This window comes from Danio rerio, chromosome 15, assembly GCF_052040795.2.
Source record: "Danio rerio strain M-AB ecotype USA chromosome 15, GRCz13ab, whole genome shotgun sequence".
NCBI classification, from domain to species: Eukaryota; Metazoa; Chordata; class Actinopteri; order Cypriniformes; family Danionidae; genus Danio; species Danio rerio.
Genome location: NC_141035.1, coordinates 48,475,331 through 48,499,571, shown reverse-complemented (window position 1 = coordinate 48,499,571; position 24,241 = coordinate 48,475,331). Strand labels below are relative to the sequence as shown.

General features: G+C 35.2%; 1 protein-coding gene and 1 long non-coding RNA gene across 3 annotated transcripts in view; one reads left to right on the top strand and one right to left on the bottom strand.

Moving 5' to 3' along the window:
* Nucleotides 1–5,079, top strand: part of LOC147833781 (uncharacterized) — a 290,137-nt gene extending 285,058 nt beyond the window's left edge. Inside the window, exon 5 of the long non-coding RNA XR_015509974.1 lies at nucleotides 4,642–5,079. This is a non-coding gene — a long non-coding RNA (uncharacterized LOC147833781). The remainder of the gene's footprint in view (nucleotides 1–4,641) is intronic.
* On the bottom strand, nucleotides 298–23,796 carry cldn15lb (claudin 15-like b). Of its 2 annotated transcripts, none has more exons than XM_087282690.1 (6): nucleotides 22,807–23,133; nucleotides 20,535–21,754; nucleotides 6,504–6,668; nucleotides 5,145–5,226; nucleotides 3,334–3,444; nucleotides 298–1,124 (listed from the first exon to the last, which is right to left on the bottom strand). In XM_087282690.1, exons 2-6 carry the CDS (start codon nucleotides 20,752–20,754, stop codon nucleotides 1,034–1,036), a joined length of 669 nt encoding a protein of 222 aa, XP_087138816.1. In that variant the 5' UTR covers nucleotides 20,755–21,754; nucleotides 22,807–23,133; the 3' UTR covers nucleotides 298–1,033.
* Nucleotides 23,797–24,241: the final 445 nt, after the last annotated feature.

Below are 24,241 nucleotides of genomic sequence, written 5' to 3'. Positions count from 1 at the left end.
GAACGGGGCAATTAAAAAGTTAAAATCCAGTAATTTTCTAAACAGTTTAATAGTTTTGATTAGGACTGAGCTCATTAACATTCATTTATTCATTTTCTTTTCGGCTTAGTTCCTTAATTAATCTGGGGTCGCCACATCAGAATGAACCACCAACTTATCCAGCACGTTTTTACACAGCCGATGCCCTTCCAGCTGCAACCCAACACTGGGAAACACCCATACACTCTTACATTCACACACATTAAACTGCAGTAGACACATCTGAGGTTCAACTTTTAAGCAACACAAACTGCACAATTTTGCACAGATTTTTTTTATTATTTACAGAAATGGCTAAAACATAAAATAAGAAAAAAAAAAGAGCAGAACAGACAATGTAACATTTATATAACGCACTAAACAGGATCCATATAACATGACAATATACATGAATACGGAAGTTGAGATTTAATGAGAAACAAACAGAGGGAACTGATGATGAAATAAGCGTTTCTTATCTAAGACAAAGCTGAATTATATTTCGCTGACAATGAGGAAGTTACATAAAATTGATGCAAGATTAACGCAGTGAGAACTGAATTAATATTTTTAATTATTAGCATTTTTAATGTATTTTTGATCAAATTCTAGTGTATATAAAAATTAAACAAAAATAAGAACAGAGCAAAAAAATTATCATAATTTTATGACACATGAGTGGCCAAAGCGTGTTATTTAAAACAGTTAGAACATTAATATTAAAAAGAGCATATAATAATGATATACAAATACAGGAAATGTATTATAGTGCTGTAGTAAATCACAAAACCAAAATAATATAACGAATTCAACCATTTTCTTATTAAAAGTTAAGCCTAAATGCAGCTTTGACAGAAAAAAATACAAATAAAACAAATTTTAGCATATGTACGCATTACTATAAGAGTAATACCACAGTATTTTTTTTCAAAGGTTAAGTGTGTTGACTTTTAAGATGCAATTACATGGGGTCCATGTACAAAAACATGAAGGACAGCTCAAAATAAAGTCAGTCTTAAACATATGCTTTGGTGATGCTGTTGTCTGATGGAGCAGATCTGTAAATCTTCTGAGGCTGTGCAGCGCTGTAGTTGTAGCCCGGGCCCCTGAGAAAGACACAAACATATTTAATTTCATGATCAATCAAGTTGTTTTGCTACAGTTCTGTTTAAAAGCTTGATTCTGATTGGCTAACGAGCATTCTAAAGTGTTTGGGCACAGCTAAAGTAGTTCAGGTAGATTTCGAGCGCGTTACAGCTCCATATTTTTGTGATTTGAATGAATGATTTGAGTTATTTCACAGCTACAATCATCAAAAATTACATCAAAACACAACAGAGGGCTTTGGAGGAGATGTAGAAGAAACTAGTGCAAAACACAGGAACAGTTTAAAAACAAAAGCCTGACAAATGTCTGAAATACAACATCTTAACAGGGAATTCAGCCGTGGGCAGTGAATTAGTAGAAAATAATAACCTAATAAACATTACCTGCGTAATAATGCATCCTAGTGTGTGCATTATTTTCTAATAAATCCATCGCACATTAATTATTCCTTAAACAAATACAAAAATCTGAACTAAACATGACTGTTAGGCTTTTGATTAAGGTCTATTTCCAGAACCTTTCATTTCTCTGTTCCTCAGTGGTGAAATGATCTTCCAAATCCTTTAAAACTTCTCAAAACTTTTGAGGAACATTAATAATTTCTTATATAAAAATAAATCAGAACTAAATGTGACTGTCAGTCTTTTGATGAAGGTTTATTATTTCCAGAACCTTTCATTTCTCGTTCCTCAGTGGTGAAATGGTCTTCCAAATCCTTTAAAACTTCTCAAAACTTTTAAGAAACATTTATTTCCAGAATCTTTAAGATCTCTGTTCCTCAGCAGTGAAATGATCTTCCAAAAGCCTTTAAAACATCTCAAATATTTTGATGAATATTTTTTAACCTTTCATATCTCTGTTCCTCAGTGGTTAAATTATCTTCCAAAGCCTTTAAAATAAATCTTTTGAGAAACATTTATTTTCAGAACCTTTCATTTCTCTGTTCCTCAGTGGTGAAATTACCTTACAAAGCCTTTAAAACTTCTCAAAACTTTTGAGGAACATTAATAATTTCTTATATAAAAATAAATCAGAACTAAATGTGACTGTCAGTCTTTTGATGAAGGTATAATATTTCCAGAACCTTTAATTTCACTGTTCCTCAGTGGTATTTGACCGCATGCTGCTGAATTATTAAAAACAATGCACACCTGACGTGGGGATGTGGTGTGCATTATTTTCTAATAATTCAGCAGCCTGTCATCGAGTATCCCTTACTTAATTTAACTAAATAAACTTTATAATTACAATTAGCGTAATGTTTTTGCAACATAATAATGCAAAATAGTCTCTTTTTATGTCCTGAACTTATTTGTTTCATAATAATAGTATGGTACTTTGCTATTTATTGTTGTATTACAGCAATTATATACTAAACTACTTAAAAGAATACCAAGGTATTGCACTCACATGTATTATATATATATGAAATATATATGTATGATATATATTATATATATATATATATATATATATATATATATATATATATATATATATATATATATGAAAAATTCACATGCAAAAACCTCTAAGTGCATTCATCTGAATTAATTTTTCTAAAATGAAAATTTTTCCCAGCCTCCTATGTTGATGTTCAGATAAGTCCGTTTAAAGGTGATAAAAAAAATCAATTATTTGCTATAAAATTTAAATGACTGAACCTACATACAGGAGCCTGAAGAAAAGTGTGTTTTAGAAGTATAACTGAGATGCCACTTAAAAGTTTTTGCATCTAAATTCTTCATAAATACAGCATAAATAAACACAAATCCATAGATTATAGTTCATGGCTAGAAGATTATTAAACTCTAATCTGCTGAATTTTAATAAAGTAATGCGTCACTTCAGGTGTCCACTATTTTCTAGTAATTCAAAAGACTTCAAAAGAATTATTCCTTACTTATTTTGCATCACACCCATAATGTAGAGTGCTGAATTAATCCTAGATATCCTTACACTGTACAATCTAAATATTCATAGTGTTCATTCAGAATAAATGTAATAGTTTAGTCAGCAACATTAAAGATTAATACGCCTTTTGTAAGCAAGTCACATGCTGCATCTGTCCAATCAGTGACGGTGGCGCTTCTAATACACATATTAGAACTGTAAAACCCAAGAATGTGTGAAATGTTAGCATATTAATTTGTCATCCTGAGTAAATTATGTGCATTGTGTAACTTGAGGAAGGGTTTGGAGACTCACCGTGTTTGTGCAGGAGATGAACCTTTAAAGGAAGTGCAGAGAGTTCCTCCTCCTAATATACACAGAGCAGCTGCCGCCCATCCCAGATACAGACCCGCGCCCAGTTCATACCTACAAACAAATCAAGCATTATTAAAACTGTAATATTAAACATAAACTTTGTGTTTAATGGGTTTTAACCCAATAAAGCCTGCTGTATTGTGTGGCATAATCCATTTAAAGCTCATGAATCATGTCTTTTTACTGCCCTTTATAAAGTAAACTTAAGTGGTTTTAGATGCATTAGTAATCAGATATTAGATAAACGCACAGATATTACTATTAAAATGACATGCATAATAACGCATAATCGAGTTTGCATTGTTTTCTAATAACTATATGGTCATTAAATTATTCCTTAAATAATTAACAAAACAAAAAAGAAAGAAATCAGAACTAAATATGACCGTCAGGCTACTGATGAAGATTTATTTCTAGAACCTTTGATTTCTCTGTTCCTCAGCGGTGAAATGATCTTCCAAAGGCCATTAAAACTTCTCAAAACTTTTGAGGAACATTTATTTCCAGAACCCTTCGTATCTCTGTTCCTCCGTGGTGAAATGATCTTCCAAAGCTTTTAAAAGTTCACAATCTTTTGAGGAACATTTATTTCCAGAACCCTTCATATCTCTGTTCCTCAGAGGTGAAATGATCTTCCAAAGCTTTTAAAAGTTCTCAAATCATTTGAGGAACATTTATATTCAGAACATTTGATTTCTCTGTTCCTCAGTGGTGAAATAATCTTCCAAAGCCTATAAAACTTCTCTAAACTTTTGAGGAATATTTAATTTTCTGAAACAATTTGTTCTCTTTGTCATTGTTCCTCAGCAGTTTTAATGGTCTTTATTAGTTCTCTATCGACTGAACTGGCTCAATGAACAAATTTTAACATTCGTCAAATCTGTTCCTTCCACAAAATATTATTTAAATTAGAAAAAAGTTTTTTAGATCAGATAAATATTCTCCACACTAAGGAATAAATTGTTGTTTAAGAACTTTCATCACTGCAAAAACATTGACTCATGCTCTCGTGATGTTGACCCCAAATTCTGACCCGACCATCCGAATGTGTCAGCAGAAATGGAGACTCATCAGAGCAGGCAACGTTTCTTCAATCTTCTATTGTCCAGTTTTGGTGAGTCTGTGTGAATTGTAGCCTCAGTTTCCTGTACTAGCTGACAGGAGCGGCACCCGGTGTGCTCTTCTGCTGCTGTAGCTCATCCGCCTCAAGGTTGGACGTGTTGTGTGTTCAGAGATGCTCTTCTGCAGACCTCGGTTGTAACGAGTGCTTATTGAGTTACTGTTGCCTTTCTATCATCTGGAACCAGTCTGGCCATTCTCCTCTGACCTCTGGCATCATCAAGGCATTTGCGCCCACAGAACTGCTGATATTTCCTCTTTTTCAGACATTCTCTGTAAACCCTAGAGATGGTTGTGTGTGAAACTTGAAACTTGTCCCAGTAGATCAGCAGTTTCTGAAATACTCAGAGCAGCCCGTCTGGTACCAACAACCATGCCACGTTGAAAGTCACTAAAATCCCCTTTCTTCCTCATTCTGATGCTCACTTTGAACTGCAGCAGATTGTCTTGACCATGTCTACATGCTTAAATGCATTGAGTTGCTGCCATGTGATTGGCTGATCAGAAATTTGCGTTAACAAGCAGTTGAAGAAGGGTCCCTAATAAAGTGGCCAGTGAGTGATATTTTTTGATGATTTATTGTACATGTCAGGCTTATTAAAATTTGATTTGTCATTTGATCTTTGACTCACTTTGTGCCTCCATAAAACGGGTCATTAAATTCCTGGACGACTCGAGCAGCGTACCACGACACGGCCACGATAACACACAAACCTGCAGAGAGAGAGCAAGCGGATGATGACATGAGCGCTTATATAAGTCAAACACTCCTTCACCAATAATAAAGTGTAGTTGAGTGTGTGTGTGTGTGTGTGAGTGTGAGAGAGTGTCTCTGAATGTGTGTGTGTATATGTGTCTGAGTTAGTGTCTTTCAGTGTGTGTCACTCTGTGAATTTGTGTTTTTGTGTGTATGAGTGTGTGTGTGTGTGTGTGTTACTCTGTGAGTGTGTGTTTTTGTGTGTTTGAGTATGTGTGTGTGTCTGAGTAAGTGTCTTTCAGTGTGTGTTACTCTGTAAGTGTGTGTGTGTTTTTGTGTGTATGTGTGTGTCTAAGTGAGTGTATTTCAGTGTGTGTTATTCTGTGAGTGTGTGTTTTTGTGTGTATGAGTGTGTGTGAGTGTGTGTGTGTGTCTGAGTGAGTGTATTTCAGTGTGTGTTATTCTGTGAGTGTGTGTTTCTGTGTGTATGAGTGCATGCGTGTGTGTCTGAGTGAGTGTCCTTCAGTGTGTGTTACTCTGTAAGTGTGTGTTTTTGTGTGTATAACAGCATGTGTGTGTGCGAGTGAGTGTCCTTCAGTGTGTGTTACTCTGTAAGTGTGTGTTTTTGTGTGTATAATAGCATGTGTGTGTGCGAGTGAGTGTCTTTCAGTGTGTGTTACTCTGTGAGTGTGTGTTTTATGTGTATGAGTGTGTGTGTTATTCTATGAGTGTGTGTTTCTGTGTGTATGAGTGCATGCGTGTGTGTCTGAGTGAGTGTCTTTCAGTGTGTGTTATTCTGTAAGTGTGTGTTTTTCTGTGTATAATAGCATGTGTGTGTCTGAGTGAGTGTCTTTCAGTGTGTGTGTTACTCTGTGAGTGTGTGTGTGTTTCTGTGTGTGAGTTTATGTAAATGGGTGTGTTACTCTCTAAGTCTGTATTTTTGTGTGTATGTGTGTGTGTGTAAGAGTGTGTGTCTCTAAATGTTTGTGTGTGTGTGTGTGTGTGTGTTAATCTGTATCTGTCTAACTCTGTGAGTGTGTGTTTTTGTGTGTATGAATGTGTGTGTGTCTGAGTGAGTGTCTTTCAGTGTGTGTTACTCTAAGTGTGTGTGTGTGTGTGTGTGTGTGTGTGTGTGAGTGTCTTTCCGTGTGTGTTACTCTGAGTGTATGTGTGTGTCTGAGTGAGTGTCTTTCAGTGTGTGTTACTCTGAGTGTGTTTTTGTGTGTATGTGTGTGTCTGAGTGAGTGTCTTTCAGTGTGTGTTACTCTGTGAGTGTGTGTGTTGTGTTTCTGACCTGACAGGATGAACATGATTCCTGCAGTCAGGCTGATTTTGCCCTTGGCCTCCTCAGACGTGCTGCCCAGTTTAGTGCACTTGAGTCCCATCGAGGCCAGAACCACAGACAGCAGACCCAGAATCAGAGCGATGATCATCAGAGCCCGACAAGCCTGGATATATCCTACAATACACACGCACAAACAAACAATACCATCTCTCAATACTACACTCTATAAATATCAGCAGCTAGATTATTAACCATGCAAACATACACACAGTGGTGGAAAGAGGACTGAATAGTCATACTCAAGTAAAAGTACCGTCACTTGCCCAAAAATGTAGTGCAAGTAGAGTAAAAGTACCTGTTTTAAATATTACTCAAAGTAAAAAGTAGAGCTTTCAGAAGTACTCAAGAGTAGTGAGTATTATGCTGTAAAAAGTTGATGGATTCACATGTAATTTGTGCATGTGTGTGTAAACGTAACATTCTGTAGTGCATTTAGTTCTTGCCCAGCAGGCACACAACGTCATTAGACGTTAATATTAGGTTCGATTTTTCTTAACTACACTCAAAAAAATCAACTAGGCATGTATTGGATTTACAAAATAAAAATTTGTCAGATTGAAAAGAATAAATCAAGTTTACGTATGTTAAATGATTAATTCATGTTATTTGAAACTGAATCAAGAAATAATCAAATGAATTTGATCAGAACATGTTGATTCAATGAGACTGAGACGCTTCAAATCGACAACTCTCACTCTGGAGAGTCACTTCACGCATATCAGTAGGTGGCGGTAGTGCGTTTGGATGTCACCATACGAAAACGACAAGAAGTATCACCGCGTGTTTTCGGCACAGTTTGAGAATTGGTTTTCCCAAGAGCTTGAATGTTATGCATGTTATGTTGTTGGCTAAATGTTTCTTATCCATTTTATATTACATATTACAATTTTGGATATTATATAACATTTTGTATCAGAATATTAAAGAAGAAATTTGTTTAAATGTGATTGATGCCTGCTAAAGGCTATAATAAAAGAAATATATATATATACTAGGGATGTAACGGTATTGTAAATACCGTCATACCGCAATGTTATTTTTTTTCGATATTACCGTAGTCGCATAACTCGGTAAAACTATAGGTCTTCTGAGAAAATTTGCTCAGGCGAATGAAGCGAACGGGAGGTACCGGAAACTACAATTCCCATCAGCCCAGGCTTGGCCATAATCCCTTGCGGTCTGTTGTCGCTACAGATCCAGTAATGCGGAAATGGAGTGTGCTGCTAGAAGCGGGGATCAAAAAGAGCTGGAAAACTCTAAAGCGGGTGTTGTCGCCGCGCGCGTACTGAATATTGGTGTTGTCGCGCGAGTTCTTATCAGCTGTGTTGTCGCGCGCGTACTGAATAGCGGTGTTGTCGCGCGAGTTCTTATCAGCTGTGTTGTCGCGCGCGTACTGAATAGCGGTGTTGTCGCGCGAGTTCTTATCAGCTGTGTTGTCGCGCGCGTACTGAATAGCGGTGTTGTCGCGCGCGTACTGAATAGCGGTGTTGTCGCGCGAGTTCTTATCAGCTGTGTTGTCGCGCGCGTACTGAATAGTGGTGTTGTCGCGCGAGTTCTTATCAGCTGTGTTGTCGCGCGCGTACTGTAAAGCGGGGACGGAGGGTATGTCGCATTGCGGGGGCACTTTTGATCATTTTGGAAGGGAACTTTCTATCCAAGACTAAAAAGGGCATGTGCACTGCACAGGTTGAGCACTGTGTGTGCACATGCCTGCAAGTTGGGGAATACGACTAATCAGTCATGGGGACTGCAGAAACACAGCACACTGTTCAGATTGATGCAGACATGAGACCTCTATCTCACTCATGGTTTGTCCTCTCAAGTGGGGGAAAGACAATGCACAACGTTACCCACTGCTGTCAACCTGGGCCAAGTCATATCTCTCTTGTCCCAGAAACCTCAGTCCCAAATGAGAGGGTTTTTTTCTGTTGCAGGGGACATTGTAAATACCCAGAGATACCAGCTTTTACCAGATTATATTTATATGATAATTTTCCTTTAAACCCATCTCTAAGTGAGTGAGTGATTAAATGTTGAATGTGATGAGTTTTCAACAATACTAAATTGAAGCTTAATTTTTTTACATAGTTTAATAATTTTTTGTTATTAAAATTGAAGTTCCTGTTTCAAAGCTTACAGATAGATGACTAATTTGTATGTCATTGACACTTTTGCCACTTTTTTGGAGTATTTTTATAAGTTTTGTTTTATCCTGTAAATGATTCAATAAATACCGTACCGTGACATTCATACCGAGGTATTACCGTACCGTGAAAATCTGATACCGTTACATCCCTAATATATATATATATATTCAACACAAAAAGGACAGAAAACATGTTATATATATATATATATATATATATATATATATATATATATATATATATATATATATATATATATATATATATATATAAAACATGTTTTCTGTCCTTTTTGTGTTGAATTACTTAATTTTATTCTTGCTTCATAGTATTGTCATTTAAAAAATGTAATTTCAACAACAATATTGAACAAGAAATTTACTAGCTGATTTAACAAGGCATAATTTTGTTAAAGTAAAGCTTTAGTGTTACATCGAGTAAATTAGAATCATTTTAATTAGAATAACACAATAAAAACATTTTGAGTCAATTAGTTGCAAAGAAGTTAGACTGACATATTAAAACCATGTTTTATCTACAAATGTGCTTTGTGTTCATACAACATGTTCAAAGCAGTTCAGGTTTACTTGATTGGATTAAATCATGTTCATTCAACAAATTTTTTTTTTTTGAGTGTATCTAGATGAGCAAACCAGCCACTTAACCTCTTATGATTCTAAATTTACTTATTTTACATATTTAATTATTCATTTTTACTCACTTGTTTATTCTATTTTCTTTTGTCGATTGCTAAACTGTTGTCATTGTTATTTGTTCATTGACTTATTGTATGGGAGTTGTCCGAGACAGTGCCAAGTATTGTGTGTGTTTGTGTGTGTGTGTCTCTTCTTGAAAAATCCCCAAAAAATTATTAATTATTAGTAATTAGTAATTATTAGTAATTATGTAAAAAAATATATTAGTTTAGATTTAGGTTGTGATGTCAGGTGACTAAAATTCAACATCTAGCCAGCGTCTAAGGTCGATGCTATTTTGATGTCCAATAATGACGACAGATGATGTTGATATTTGGTTGATTTTAGGTTGTTAGAAAGTGACCAAAATCCATGTTGAGCCAGCATCTTAAACCAACGTCATACTGACATCAAATACTGACATTTATTCATCAGGTATGGCAACCAAAATCCAACGTCTGATAGACGTCGTAGTGGTAAGTGAAATAATGAAAGAAAAACTCAAGACTTTCAGAAAAAGGAAAACAAATAGTGTGAGACTGATAACAGCAGCCAGAGGAGAGAATAACCTCCAGTTACTCTCAGCCCCATAGATGCTGCATTACAGACACCACACACAAGCGGTAATTAGAGTTATTGTAATTTGATGCGAAGATGATAAAATACATACATAAACACATATAAATGTTCATATGTCTTTTTTAAATCTAAATATTAAAAACTTCCAAGGATTTAAGATTATCATGCCCGTTAAACGTGTCATAGCAGTGTTGTGAAAGGGGTCCAAAGAGTGAAACCAGCCTGATCTCACGAGGAAACGCAATTATTTTTCGTTTTGTCAGTTTAGTGGCTCATACAAATCCAGTTGTACGAAAATGTACGATTTAAAAAAAAAAAAAAAAAGAGGCGCAGCACCAAACCCCACGCCTTAACCTAGCTGTCATTGGGGGATGAGCAAATCATACTAAATTGTATGAATGAGATTGTACCAATTCATATGAACTAGCCACTAAATCAAAAGTTACGAATTGCTGTGAGATCAATGACTGTAAAAAATATGGACGACGCGACAGCCCTTTTTCCCATTGAACGCCTTGAGGGCAAAACGCCTGCTTGACGGACACAAACTGTCGCAAAAGACTGCTGAAATTGGAGCCTTGACATGCGCAGAAGGACTGTCTGATGGAGCCAGAGGAGGAGCCGCGAAAATGAGCGCAATCGAGCTTCCAACCAAACGCTTTGTGTAAAATCAACTACGGCCCCCGAACTTCTCAGCATGCGTTTGCTGTCATATCAACACAAATGGATGTAATAACGTTAACAAATATGAGGGTTTTATATATTCAATCGCGCCAGCTCCAGGCCGCAGCGCATAACCTACTCGCGGCGTCGCGGGCTGATTCCGGCTCGCATGCGGCAGCGTCGGCTCGCTCGGCCGCCGCATCTGGCTCGATTGACTCGGACTGGAATCGGGCAGTGAGTCCAGGCATCCGGAGTAGGTCCAGCAGAGGTAACGTTAGTCAGTCTGAGCTCTAAGACATAAGTCTCCGGCAGGCGAGAATCTAGCCGGAACTGTGTTTCGCTATCTGGGTGGCTAGGCGTGTATCAGCAAACTAATAAAGCCCGAAAAAAGCCCTGAACTTAGCGAATAAACAGTGTTCCACCAGGATCATGTATGTCAGAAACTATAGTTTACTGCTGAACTCATTTTATCATGGTAAAATAACACAGAAATCGAATAATAACACTTCAGTCTCCTGCCGAAGCTCAGACGCGCTGCTTTGAGAAACTGTCAATCACAGCTGTCAATCACGATGACACGCCCAGCATTAAATTACTGTTAAAAACAAACTGTTTATGTAATATAGTGTAATATTTTTTTTTATTTGGGCTCAAGTCTCCTTCATTAACACGGAGGAGGCGGGCTTTATGACTTGTACTGCAGCCAGCCCCCAGGGGGCGATCTAACGGTCGAGACCTTCACTCAAACGCAGGCTTGCGGCACACTTGTGTGAGATAGCGTTGGTGAGACTGATAACAGCAGCCAGACGAGAGAACGTCAAATTTACTGTTCCGCACCCATAAATGCTGCATTATAAACACCTCGCATCAGCGGTCATTTGTTTTATTGTAATTTGATGGACAGATATTAGCAGATTATATTATTGAAAATATAGCATTATAAATGTGTACATTAAAAAATTATAATTAATAAAAATGTTACCCAGAGATGGGTTGCGGCTGGGAGGGCATCCGCTGCGTAAAAACGTGCTGGATAAGTTGGCGGTTCATTCCGCTGTGGCGACCCCGGAATAATAAAGGGACTAAGCCGACAAGAAAATGAATGAATGTAAAATGTTAAAAGATTTAATATGCTGATGACCCTTAAACGCATCATAATTGTGTTGTGTTACGAGTCCATATTTTACTACAGCATTAAAAAAGTTGACAACTTAAAATTGAAAGGCAACTTGCTGCAGAGCTTTCTTTTTTTAAGTTGACTCAACTTTTAACCCAAGTTACACACTTTACTCGATTTAAGTTGAATCAACTAAAAGAAAAAGTAGGGTTAATTAGGTTAACTAGGCAAATCATTGTATAACGATGGTTTATTCGAAAATATATATATTGCTTAAAAGGTTAATGATATTGACCTTAAAATTTTTTTAATAAAATTAAAAACTGCTTTTATTCTAGCCAAAATAAAACAAATAAGACTTTCTCCAGAAGAAAAAATATTATCATCATTTGGGAAATATTTTAAATAGAATAAAAATGATAAATCTCTGAAACTTGAAGCAGTTACTGAACAGACTGAACGGTTGCCCATCTTGCACTTTTAGTCTGTAATTAGATGAGTGTTAATGCTGATATGGCACAAGCATAAACCCTTTCTTGAAGTAAAACCACAGGTTTGAAGAACATGCCACATCCCAGCCTATTCAGTTTAATATATTTTCCCTTTCTCTCTCTTTTATTTATTTCTTTTATTTTACCTAATTATTTTACCTAATACACCATGCTGCCAACCTCACCTTTCGCTACTGACCTGTTCATATGCTTAATTTGTAAAATGAATGCACATCATATATTGGTCATGCACATCATGTTTGTTTTGCACAATATGAGGGTTATAGTGTGTTTTTTATTTTATTTTTTTATTAACTTTGTACTGTATATATAAACACACACACACACACACACACACACACACACACACACACACACACACACACACACACAGACCGGCCACTTTATAAGGTACACCTGTCCAATTGCAGAAACTGCTAATATACTGGGATTTTCACGCACAACCATCTCTAGGGTTTACAGAGAATGGTCTGAAAAAGAGGAAATATCCAGTGAGCGGCAGTTCTGTGGGAGCAAATGCCTTGTTGATGCCAGAGGTCAGAGGAGAATGGCCAGACTGGTTCCAGATGATAGAAAGGCAACAGTAACTCAAATAAGCACTCGTTACAACCGAGGTCTGCAGAAGAGCATCTCTGAACACACAACACATCCAACCTTGAGGCGGATGGGCTACAGCAGCAGAAGAGCACACCGGGTGCCGCTCCTGTCAGCTAAGAACAGGAAACTGAGGCTACAATTCACACAGACTCACCAAAACTGGACAATAGAAGATTGGAGAAACGTTGCCTGCTCTGATGAGTCTCCATTTCTGCTGACACATTCAGATGGTCAGGTCAGAATTTGGCCTCAACAACATGAAAGCATGGATCCATCCTGTCTTGTATGAACGGTTTAGGCTGGTGGTGGTGTAATGGTGTGGGGGAGATTTTCTTGGCACACTTTGGGTCCATTAGTACCAATTGAGCATCGTGTCAACGCCACAGCCTACCCGAGTATAGTTGCTGACCATGTCCATCCCTTTATGACCACAGTGTACTCATCTTCTGATGGCTACTTCCAGCAGGACAACACACCATGTCATAAAGCGTGAATCATCTCAGACTGGTTTCTTGAACATGACAATGAGTTCACTGTACTCAGATGGCCTCCACAGTCAGCAGATCTCAATCCAATAGAGGACCTTTGGGATGTGGTGGAATGGGAGATTGGCATAAAGGATGTGCAGCCGACCAATCTGTGTGATGCTATCATGTCAATATGGAGCAAAATCTCTGAGGAATATTTCCAGTAGCTTGTTGAATCTATGTCATGAAGGATTAAGGCAGTTCTGATGGCAAACATGTGTCCCACCTGGTACAAGTAAGGTGTACCTAATAAAGTGGCCGGTTGGAGTTATTTTCCAGTTGTTCTGTTATTTTCTTTTTTACTTTTGTCTGTTTAATGGTCACAAAAACTTGATAAATAAATATTTTATTCAAAAAAGAATAAAAATTTCACAGGTGGGTGAATAATTCTGTCTTCAACTATATACAGAAGTATTAGCCCTCCTGTTTAATTTTAATTCTTTTTTTCCCCCAATTTCTGTTTAACGGAGAGATTTTTTAAAAACGTTTCTGAACATATTAGTTTTAATAACTCATTTCTAATAACTGATTTATTTTATCTTTGTCATGATGACAGTAAATAATATTAGACTCGATATTCTTCAAGACACTTCTATACAGCTTAAAGTGACATTTAAAGGCTTAACTAGGCAAGTTAAGTTAATCAGGCAAATATTGCTTAAGGGGGCTAATAATTTGGGCCTTAAAATGCTTTTAAAAAATTAATTGCTTCTTTTATTCTAGTTGAAATAAAACAAATTAGACTTTATCTAGAAGCAAAAATATTATAGGAAATACTGTGAAAATTCCTAAATGTGTTAAACATCATTCAGGAAATTTTTGTATGAATATATTTTATTTACCTGCCAGAGAGAGCATGGACTCGAACTCCTTGCAGTTGGTGACGCCGGTGCTGGCCTTTGCACACGTCTGCCACAGATTCTGGTAATACCACTGAGACGTGATCAACTGATCACTAAACGAGGACACTCGCCACGAATCATTCAACAGCGATATGAAGGACAGCAGCCAGCCGCCCAAACACATCAAAAATCCCAGCAGCTGAACACCAGTCGACATGATCCCAAAAGCACACACACACACACACCAACCGCTCGCAGTCTCACAGTGATAAAGAGTGTGTCTGAGTGTGTCACTGTGTTATAGTTTCACCATCATAAAACCATAAAGTCACGGCCCTCCTTGCAATCAATACAGGAACAGGAAGATTAATGGAGAAAACGTTTGAGTTTGACCTCTAAAACTGGAAGCCTTGACCTTATCAGCTTGGGTTGTGTGTGAATTTAAAGAGGTAGTTCACCCCAAAATTAAATTTCCCCTGTTTGGCAAAATCTGTGACATTAAAAATGATCAATAGTTATAAATGTGGCCTTTTTAAGCTTAAGTTTAAGTACTAAAATGGCACAAATTTGAACTGAAATAAAATTAAAGCCTCATGAAAATGTTAAAAAAGCAAAATAAATGACATTTAAATGAACAATAATTAAAAGTTTTGGCTTTTCAGTTGAACTTAAAGCACTAAAATAAATAAAAATGTGAATTTAAAGGGACAGATCACCCCAAAATAAAAAATAAATAAATCAGTTACTCACACTCAAGTGGTTCTAAACCTGAATTTCCTCTGACTGACAAAAACAGAAGGTAAAATATGTGATTAAAAATTAAATGTAGCCTTTTAAGTCCAACTTTAAGCATTAAAATTTGACTAAAATAAATGTAAAGCCTCATTAAAATTGCAAACAAGCAAAATGGCAAAATATGTGACATTAAAAATGAACAATAGTTATAAATGTTGTCTTTTCAGTTAAACTTAAAGCACTAAAATAAATAAAAAATGTGAATTTAAAGGGACAGATCACCCCAAAATAAAAAATAAATAAATCAGTTACTCACTCAAGTGGTTCTAAACCTGAATTTCCTCTGACTGACAGAAACAGAAGGTAAAATATCTGATAAAAAATTAACAGTAGATATAAATGTTATCCTTTTAAGTTCAACTTTAAGCATTAAAATAGCAAAGAAATTACACTAAAATAGATTTAAAGCCTCATGAAAATTGTAAACAAGCAAAATGGAAAAAATTGTGACATTAAAGATGAACAATAGTTATAAAGGTTGTCTTTTAAGTTGAACTTTAAGCACTAAAATGAAGAAAATGTGAATTTAAAGGGACAGATCACCCCAAAATTACAATAAATTAGCTCACATTTAAGTAGATCTAAACTTTAATTTCTTGTGATTGTAAAAATATTGTAATTAATATATACATATATAATTTATAACTATAAATATGAAATACAAGTTATATAAATATATATAAGTAAATATATATATATATATATATATATATATATATATAGTTATAAATTTTATATGTATATACGTAATACAAGTTATCTAAATGTATAAGTAAACATTTTATTTATATTTATGCTTATTTATAAATAATAATTTTATAAGCAAAAGTATAAATAAAAATATTTATTTATATAACTTGTATTTATAAATATTTAATTTATAAATATTTATTCTTTTTTTTCCATCCCTTTATTAATCTGGGGTCGCCACCACAGCGGAATGAACCGCCAACTATTCCAGCATTTGTTTTACACAGCGGATACTCTTTCAGCTGCAACCCATCACTGGGAAACACCCACTCCTATTCACACACATACACTTTGAACAATTTAGCTTACCCAATTCACCTGTAGCGGAAATGTTTGGACTTGTTGGGGAAAGCGGAGCATTTATAAATATAAATAAACATAAATATAGGGCGGAACGGTGGCAAAGTGGTTAGCAGCATTGCCTTACAGCAAGAAGGTTGCTGGTTCAAGCCCCGGCTGGGCTAGTTGTCCTTTTTGAGTTTGCATGTTCTTCCCGTGTTGGTGTGGGTTTCCTCTGGGTGCTCCGGTTTCCCCCACAGTCCAAACACATGCGCTATAGGGGAATTGAATAAGCTAAATTGGCCATCGTGTACGAGTGTGTGTGAATGAGTGTGTATGGGTGTTAGCCAGTACTGGGTTGGGGAAGGACATCTCCTGTGTAAAACATATGCTTGAATAGTTGGCGGTTCATTGCCCTGTGGTGATAAAAAAGAGACTAAGCCGAAGGAAAATGAATGAAAAAAATATAAAACTGAAAGTATTTACTTATAAATGCATTTTTATGTTGGCGGTTCATTCCGCTGTGGTGGCCCCTGATTAATTAAGGGACTAAGCCGAAAAGAAAATGAATGAAAGTATGTATTTGTATTAGATATATAAACATTTAATTTCTGAACATAAATAAACATTTTCTCAAATATATGCATGTATTTTTTATGTACAAAGTGCACACACATATAGTTAAATATTATAAATACAAGCTTGTATCTTTTATTTGATTAATCGTGACTTTGTTGTGCACTATTTTCATATAATATTTATATTTCATTCTATTTCAGCTTTAGTTCAATCACACACATACACGCACATGCTGTACAGTATTGCAGGGGAAAGGTGTGTGTCTGTGTGTGTTTTACGAGTTTTTATGACCAGCATAACCTGGTTTGATCACAGGATTGAGTCACAGCGCTCCGTTTCTCCGTCATGAGACTCTCTCACTGAAACCAGCATGTTCTGATCATGTGACGCAAGCAAGCAGTTTTTCTTAAGAATTGTACTTAAGTAAATAAAAAAAAAGCATTTGTTAAAGTGAAATTGGTTCATGCTTTATGTGGATGAAATGTTCATGTCTGTGAAGATAGTATTTGCTGAGATTTCAGCACAATGGCTGACCCCAGGGTCTGGTTTTTCAAAAGTAATCCACTGAGAGTTCTGATAACAGATTGGATCAAATCTTGAAAATGGGTTTTTCAAAAGAAAAAATGGATTACATAATTGGATTAGATCACTTTGGTTTTGATCCAGATCAAACCTTTAGTTTGGGTTTTTCAGACCTTTTCTGTAGGATTTAGATCACTTTTGGCCCGTTTTCACTGAGTGATACGGTACAGTTTGATTTAGTACGCTTTTATGGCTGTTTTCACTGTCAAAAGGCGTACCGAACCGAACTGTACCATACCGTACCACTGTACCATATCGTACCACAAACACGAGAAAGGGTACCAAAAGGCAGAGCTACACGCGCAGCTGAACGCTAATGGTTTACAGAGATACGTCATTCGCTTACGCAACAAGCCAGAATAAAAACAAAATACCCGCCATGTTTGAAATACACAGGCGAGAGATTACAGCAGAAATATATATACATATAATAATGAGTCATGGTCAACCCAGGCTAAAACAAACCTTGTCGTCGTCTTGGTGAACAGCCACAAAGCCATGGAGTAGAGCAGAATCTACCCTGTGCCTTGTAGTTTTTTACGAGCCAGTCTGAATCGCGAGCGGTTTCGCTTTCTTGCTTGCGCTCGCCGCGCATCTAAATATGAAATAACAAACTTCTTGAGCTGATGATAATAACGTGAGCTTGATTATTGACGTGTTTTTGAAACCCGATTCTGCCAGACACTGACAAACGCGAGAGTGAAGCGCGAAAAAAAGGAGAAGCCGAAAAAAAAGGAGCTCGTTATTTCTTCAGCAAACGTGAACAATCTGCCTTGTTTTAATTTTTATCATCACCTTTTGGACTAATATGAACTGGGAATGATGGAGTGACCCTCTAACAAAGGCTACACGTGCTGCTGAAGATTACAGACACAGATGAGAGGTTTTCACTGACTGTAGACTATACTTTGTGTTGTTTTGAACCTAAATAAGGACTAAATGTCTGCTCTGTGTAGTTTTTCTGTAATTGGTAACATATCGGAGACTGTAAGGGTCTGTATGTGTTCATATATGTTCATTTATTTATTTATTTAACATAATTACAGACGTTACAGTAGGCTATTTTGAACATCATTGATCTGCAGTTATAATCAACTCATGTTCATAGAAAAGTTAGTAATAAACATTAATACAGAAGTATTTATGTGTGTAAAGCGTCTGTTTTGTGAGAAGTGCTTCTCATATTATAGGTGAGCGACCCGGTATCCAGATACGGTCGACCCGAACCGTACCATACCGTACTGTACCAGTCAGTGGAAACGAGCCATTTGATCCAAAAGATCTGGATAAAACTGATCCCATCATAAGCGTGGATTCAGCGTAGATTCAATGCCCAAAATGTAATGAAAACTTTAAAAATGTATCAAATAATACTATATTTGCAGAATCTTACAAGATATCCTATTTATTCAGAAGGTCTAATTGTATTTGTTCATCCGTCAGGCTACAGTGATTAGGTAGGCTTTAAAGTGTTCAGCCTTTCATTATAGGTCTACAGCAAAGTAGAAAGAGTTTGGCCTCATAAAATAATCCCCCAAACAGCTGTCAAAATTGACCAAAAACAATACCTTTTATTCTGTCACTAATTGATATACAGTTGAAGTCAGAATTAGAATTGAATTTTCTTTTTCTTTTTTTAAATATTTCCCAAATGATGTTTAACAGAGCAAGGAAATTTTCACAGTATGTCAGACAATATTTTTTCTTCTGGGGAAAGTCTTACTTATTTTATTTCGGCTAGAATAAAAGCGGTTTTTAATAGTTTGAACACCATTTTAAGGTCAATATTATTAGTAATAAGCATTACTAATTAATAATATTAATAATATTATTATTAATTTTTTTCGATAGTCTACAGAACAAACCATCATTACCATCATACAATAACTTATGTTAACCTAATTAACCTAGTGAAGCCTTTAAATGTCACTTTAAGCTGTATAGAAGTGTCTTCTGGAGAAAGTCTTATTTATTTTATTTCGGCAAGAATAAAAGCCGTTTTTAATATTTTGAACACCATTTTAAGGTCAATATTATTAGCCCCTTTAAGGTAATTGTTTTCGATAGTCTACTGGACAAACCATCATTACCATCATACAATAACTTGCCTAATTACTCTAACCTACCTAGTTAACCTAATTAACCTAGTTAAGCATTTAAATGCCACTTTAAGCTGTATAGGAGTGTCTTGTAGAATATCTAGTCTAATATTATTTACTGTCATCATGACAAAGATTAAATAAATCAGTTATTAGAAATTAGTTATTAAAACTATTATGTTTACAAATCTGTAGAGAAAATCTTCGGTCCGTTAAAAAGAAATTGGGGAAAAAATAAAGGAGGGCTAATAATTCTGACTTCAACTGTATATTCATCACAATGGAAAATATTTGTGTTTTGAGAATATTTATTAGTGATGCATGCAATGATTACAGAATAACAAAAAAAAGGCAAAGAATGGCAATCACTGATTTCTGAAATCACTTTCAACAATTGCAAAAGACTGAAGGGGCCAAAGCACAGCTCGGTCAGGCAGAGGAACAACTGACTCTGACCAAACTCCAGCAAACCAAGGCCAGACTTCCAAGGCCAGATCCGCCGCCTAAAGGCTACGCTCAGACAAGTTGCTCTCTCCACATCAGATGAGGAAGTCTGAACTTATTGTGGAGTTTTGACATTAGTTCAACACATCTATATTTGAAACTTGTTAAAATGTACAGTGTTAGTGTTGTATGTCTCAGATGAGCGGACTGCTGGAAGAGGATGAAGTTTTTCTTGTTTTTTTTTTTTTTTTTTTAAATGTGTGTTTTTATTTCAAATAAAAATAAAGCCACACTGGCTACTTGTCGCTCTTTACATATCTATAGTTCTCCACTGTGATGTCCTAAACTGTTTGAGCACTGGTTATCCAGATTTAGTGGTCCTGAAAAGTTCCTATCCGGCTCAGATTGATCCAATCTGATGTTGCTTTGAAAAACTGGCTCAAAAAGTAAGCTGGATTACGTGATCTCGGATCGCAGAAAAAGAATTACTAAACCCAGGTCAATTTTATCCGGATTAAACCTTTTGAAAAACCGGGCCCTGAGGATTCATAATGAAGCTGTCATGAACGCACATCTGCTCAGAGTCCCTCCCCCGGAGAAGCAGATCAGTCTATATCGATCAATGATTGGCTCCTGAATCAGAAGGCGTGGCATCATTCACCATATTGACTGACACGTTTCAAAACTATTGAGCTTATTCTTTAAATTTTGGCAAGTAGTGGTACTTTTAATTGATTGTGATTTTCCCTCTGCTGGATGTGAGTGACTCTGACCTGGCAGACCCAGAGTGGTCTTGAACCTCTGGCAGTGAATGGCTCCCAGTGAGTTTGAGGCGCAGGAGAACCAGAGGCCTTCGAACTGCGAGCTGGCCGTCACCACCGCTTCCCCATGACTGCTGCTCTTCCACACAGACGAGTTTATAGAGCTGGACTCCAAACACCAGCCCACGATCCCCAGAAACAAGCCCAGCACCTGCAGCACCATCACCGCCATCCTGAAACACACACTCTGTATATTGTTTCCCCAATTTCTGTTCAACAGAGAGATCTAAACATTTCTAATCATAATAGTTTTAATAACTTATCTCAAACAGCTGATTTCTTTTATATTTATATTTGACTAGATATTCTTCAGGATACTAGTATTCAGTTTAAAGTGACATTTAAAGACTTAACTAGGTTAAATAGGGTAAAGTTATGGTAATTAGGCAAGTTATTGTATAACGATGGTTTGTTCTGTAGACTATCCAAAACAAACATTGCTTAAAGTGTCTAATAATATTGACCTTAAAATGGGTTTAAAAAAAAAAACTAGCTGAAATAAAACAAATAAGACTTTTTCCAGAAGAAAAAATATTATAGGAAATACTGTGAAAAATTCCTGAATCTGTTAAACATCATTTGGGAAATATGTGAAAATAATATATTAATAGTAATTCACAGGAGGGCAAATAATTTTGACTTCGACTGCGGTATTTTACTGCCTTTTCTTTCTAAAATCGCTTTTCTTTTATTCTTTTATTTATTCTATTTTAAATTTGCTTTATTCTTGTTGCTTGTGGTTTTTAGTTCTTGTTAAGCACATTGGTCACCCTGGGCTGTTTTTAATAGTGCTATATGAATAAACTGTCATTAGAGTATAATTAGTTTATTGTAACCCAGTCAACCCACAAAAATCCCCAGGTTCCACTCATAAAAGTTAAAAACAGAAACATTCATTCATTCATTTTCCTTCGGGTTTGTCCCTTTATTTATTAGAGGTGGCCACATCAAAATGATTATTATTATTTGACTATTCAATAATAAAAACTAATAAAGTCGCTATATTTGAAAAGAGAAACCAACAAATGCACAGCTTAATGCTGACTATATGACAAAAAAAAAAAACATTAAATGCTGAATATTTATCACTTTAAAACCATCAGATTATGATTATTGCATAAATGGTAATGAATATAAACATAAATTGTTGCCAAAAATGTATATAAACATGACTAAAAGCTATTCCTGAAGGAGTAATTTCAGCATTGAGACACTTTTATAATTTCTTTTGGTGAATATTGTAATATTTTATGTTTTAGTAATTATTAAGTCGTGCATTTACGTTCGTTTTATTTCTAAAATATCTAGATTTATCAGCTTTTTGGTCACATATTTAGTTATTTCAGTACATAAAAGTTAAACAGTATAAAGATTAATGATTAATATTATTATTATTTGACAATTAATTAATAAAAACTAATAAAGTCCCTGTTTTTGAATAGAGAACCCAACAAATGCACTGCTTAATGCTGACTATATGATAAAAAAACCTAATTAAATGCTGAATATTTATCACTTTAAAACCATCAGATTATGATCTTCACATAAATGGTGATGAATATTAACATAGTGTTACCAAAAATGTATATAAAAATGAATAAAATCTATTGGTGAAGGAGTAATTTCAGCATTGAGACACTTTTCTCATTCTTCTGCTGAATATTCAATTTTTTTTAATGTTTTATTAATTATTAAGTCGTGCATTTACGTTAGTTTTACTTAAAAAATATCTAGATTTATCAGCTTTTTTGCTCACATATTTACTTATTTTAATACATAAAAGTTAAACAATGAAAAATAGGAAATATTAAAATATATTTATGGTCATTATTACTCGACTTCATTATTAAAAACTGATAAAGTCACAACAATTAGTTTATTGTAACCCCGTCAACCCACAAAAATCCCCAGGTTCCACTCATAAAAGTTAAAAACAGAAACATTCATTCATTCATTTTCCTTCGGCTTTGTCCCTTTATTTATTAGAGGTGGCCACATCAAAATGATTATTATTATTTGACTATTCAATAATAAAAACTAATAACGTCGCTATATTTGAATAGAAAAACCAACAAATGCACTGCTTAATGCTGACTATATAATCAAAAAATGTCATAAAATGCTGAATATTTATCACTTTAAAACCACCAGATTATGATTATTGCAAAAATGGTGATGAATTTTAACAAAAAAAAAAATTACCAAAATTGTATATACAATTGACTAAAAGCTATTCCTGAAGGAGTTATTTCAGCATTGAGACACTTTTATCATTTCTTTTGCTGAATATTCTAACATTTTATGGTTTATTCATTATTAAGTCGTGCATTCATGTTAGTTTTACTTCAAAATATCGAGTTTTATCAGCTTTTTTGCTCACATATTTAGTTATTTTAGTACATAAAGTTAAACGATGAAAAATGGGAAATACTGAAACATATTTATTTACGTATTTATACATTATTACTTGACTATTCGTCATTAAAAACTAATAGTCACAATATTTGAAAAGGGAAACCAAGAAATGCACTGCTTAATGCTGACTATATGATAAAAAAACTAATAAAATGCTGAATATTTATCACTTTAAAATGATCAGATTATGATTTTTATATAAATGCTGATGAATATTAACAGTGTTACCACAAATGTATATAAAAATGAATAAAAGCTATTCGTGGAGGTGTAATTTCGGCACTGAGACACTTTTATCATTCTTTTAAAGAATATTCTAATATTTTATGGTTTATTAATCATTAAAGTCGTGCATTTACGTTAGTTTTACTTAAAAATATCTAGTTTTATCAGCTTTTTTCCCTCACATATTTAGGTATTTTAGTACATAATAGTTAAACTTTTATGTACTAGAATAATTAGAAATATTGAATGTATTTATGGTCATTATTACTCGACGATTAAAAACTAATAAAGTCACTATATTTGAAAAGAGAAACAAGCATACTGCTTGATTACTACTCTATACAACACAAATACAATTAAATGCTACACATTTATCACTTTAAAACCAACAAACTATCCTGAAATGGACTCTGATCTTGACATAAATAATGCTAGATTTTTGTACATACCTGTTTGTCTCTCAGTGGACTGGAGTGTGTGCTGAAAATGAAGAATAATTAGCGTTTTGTTCAGAAAGTGTGTGCTGTGAGCAGGTTTTCAGTGTGAGTGGGGCAGCAGCGGTGGGCCGAATGTCACTGTGTTAATATTGGCTTAAGGTCAACAACCCCAAAAACTCAAAACGCTCCCACAAAGCAGAAGAAGAGGAGAGTTGAGCGCGTTCTTTCCACATGAGTCTCGTCTCTCCACTCAGGGTCATTCATCTGTTTCACACGCATATGCACGTTTCACATCACACCATTATCTACAGTGAAGAAACACAACATGTGCTTCAAAAATTATATATATACCTAATAATAACTGATTTCTTTTATCCTTGTCATGATGACAGTAACAAATATTTGACTAGATATTCTTCAGGATACTAGTATTCAGCTTAAAGTGGCATTTAAAGCCTTAATTAGGTTAATTAGGGTAAAGTTAGGGTTATTAGACAAGTCATTGTATAACAGTGGTTTGTTCTGTGGACTATCCAAAACAAATATAGCATAAGGGGGCTAATAATAATGACCTTAAAATGT

Coding starts and splice junctions, on each gene's coding strand:
- cldn15lb (XM_087282690.1), bottom strand. CDS start 20,754: ATGGCGGTGATGGTGCTGCAGGTGCTGGGCTTGTTTCTGGGGATCGTG. Junction 6,669..20,534: donor GACCACTCTGGGTCTGCCAG/GTCAGAGTCACT, acceptor TGTGTATTGTAG/GATATATCCAGGCTTGTCGG. Junction 1,125..3,333: donor TCATCTCCTGCACAAACACG/GTGAGTCTCCAA, acceptor TGTCTTTCTCAG/GGGCCCGGGCTACAACTACA.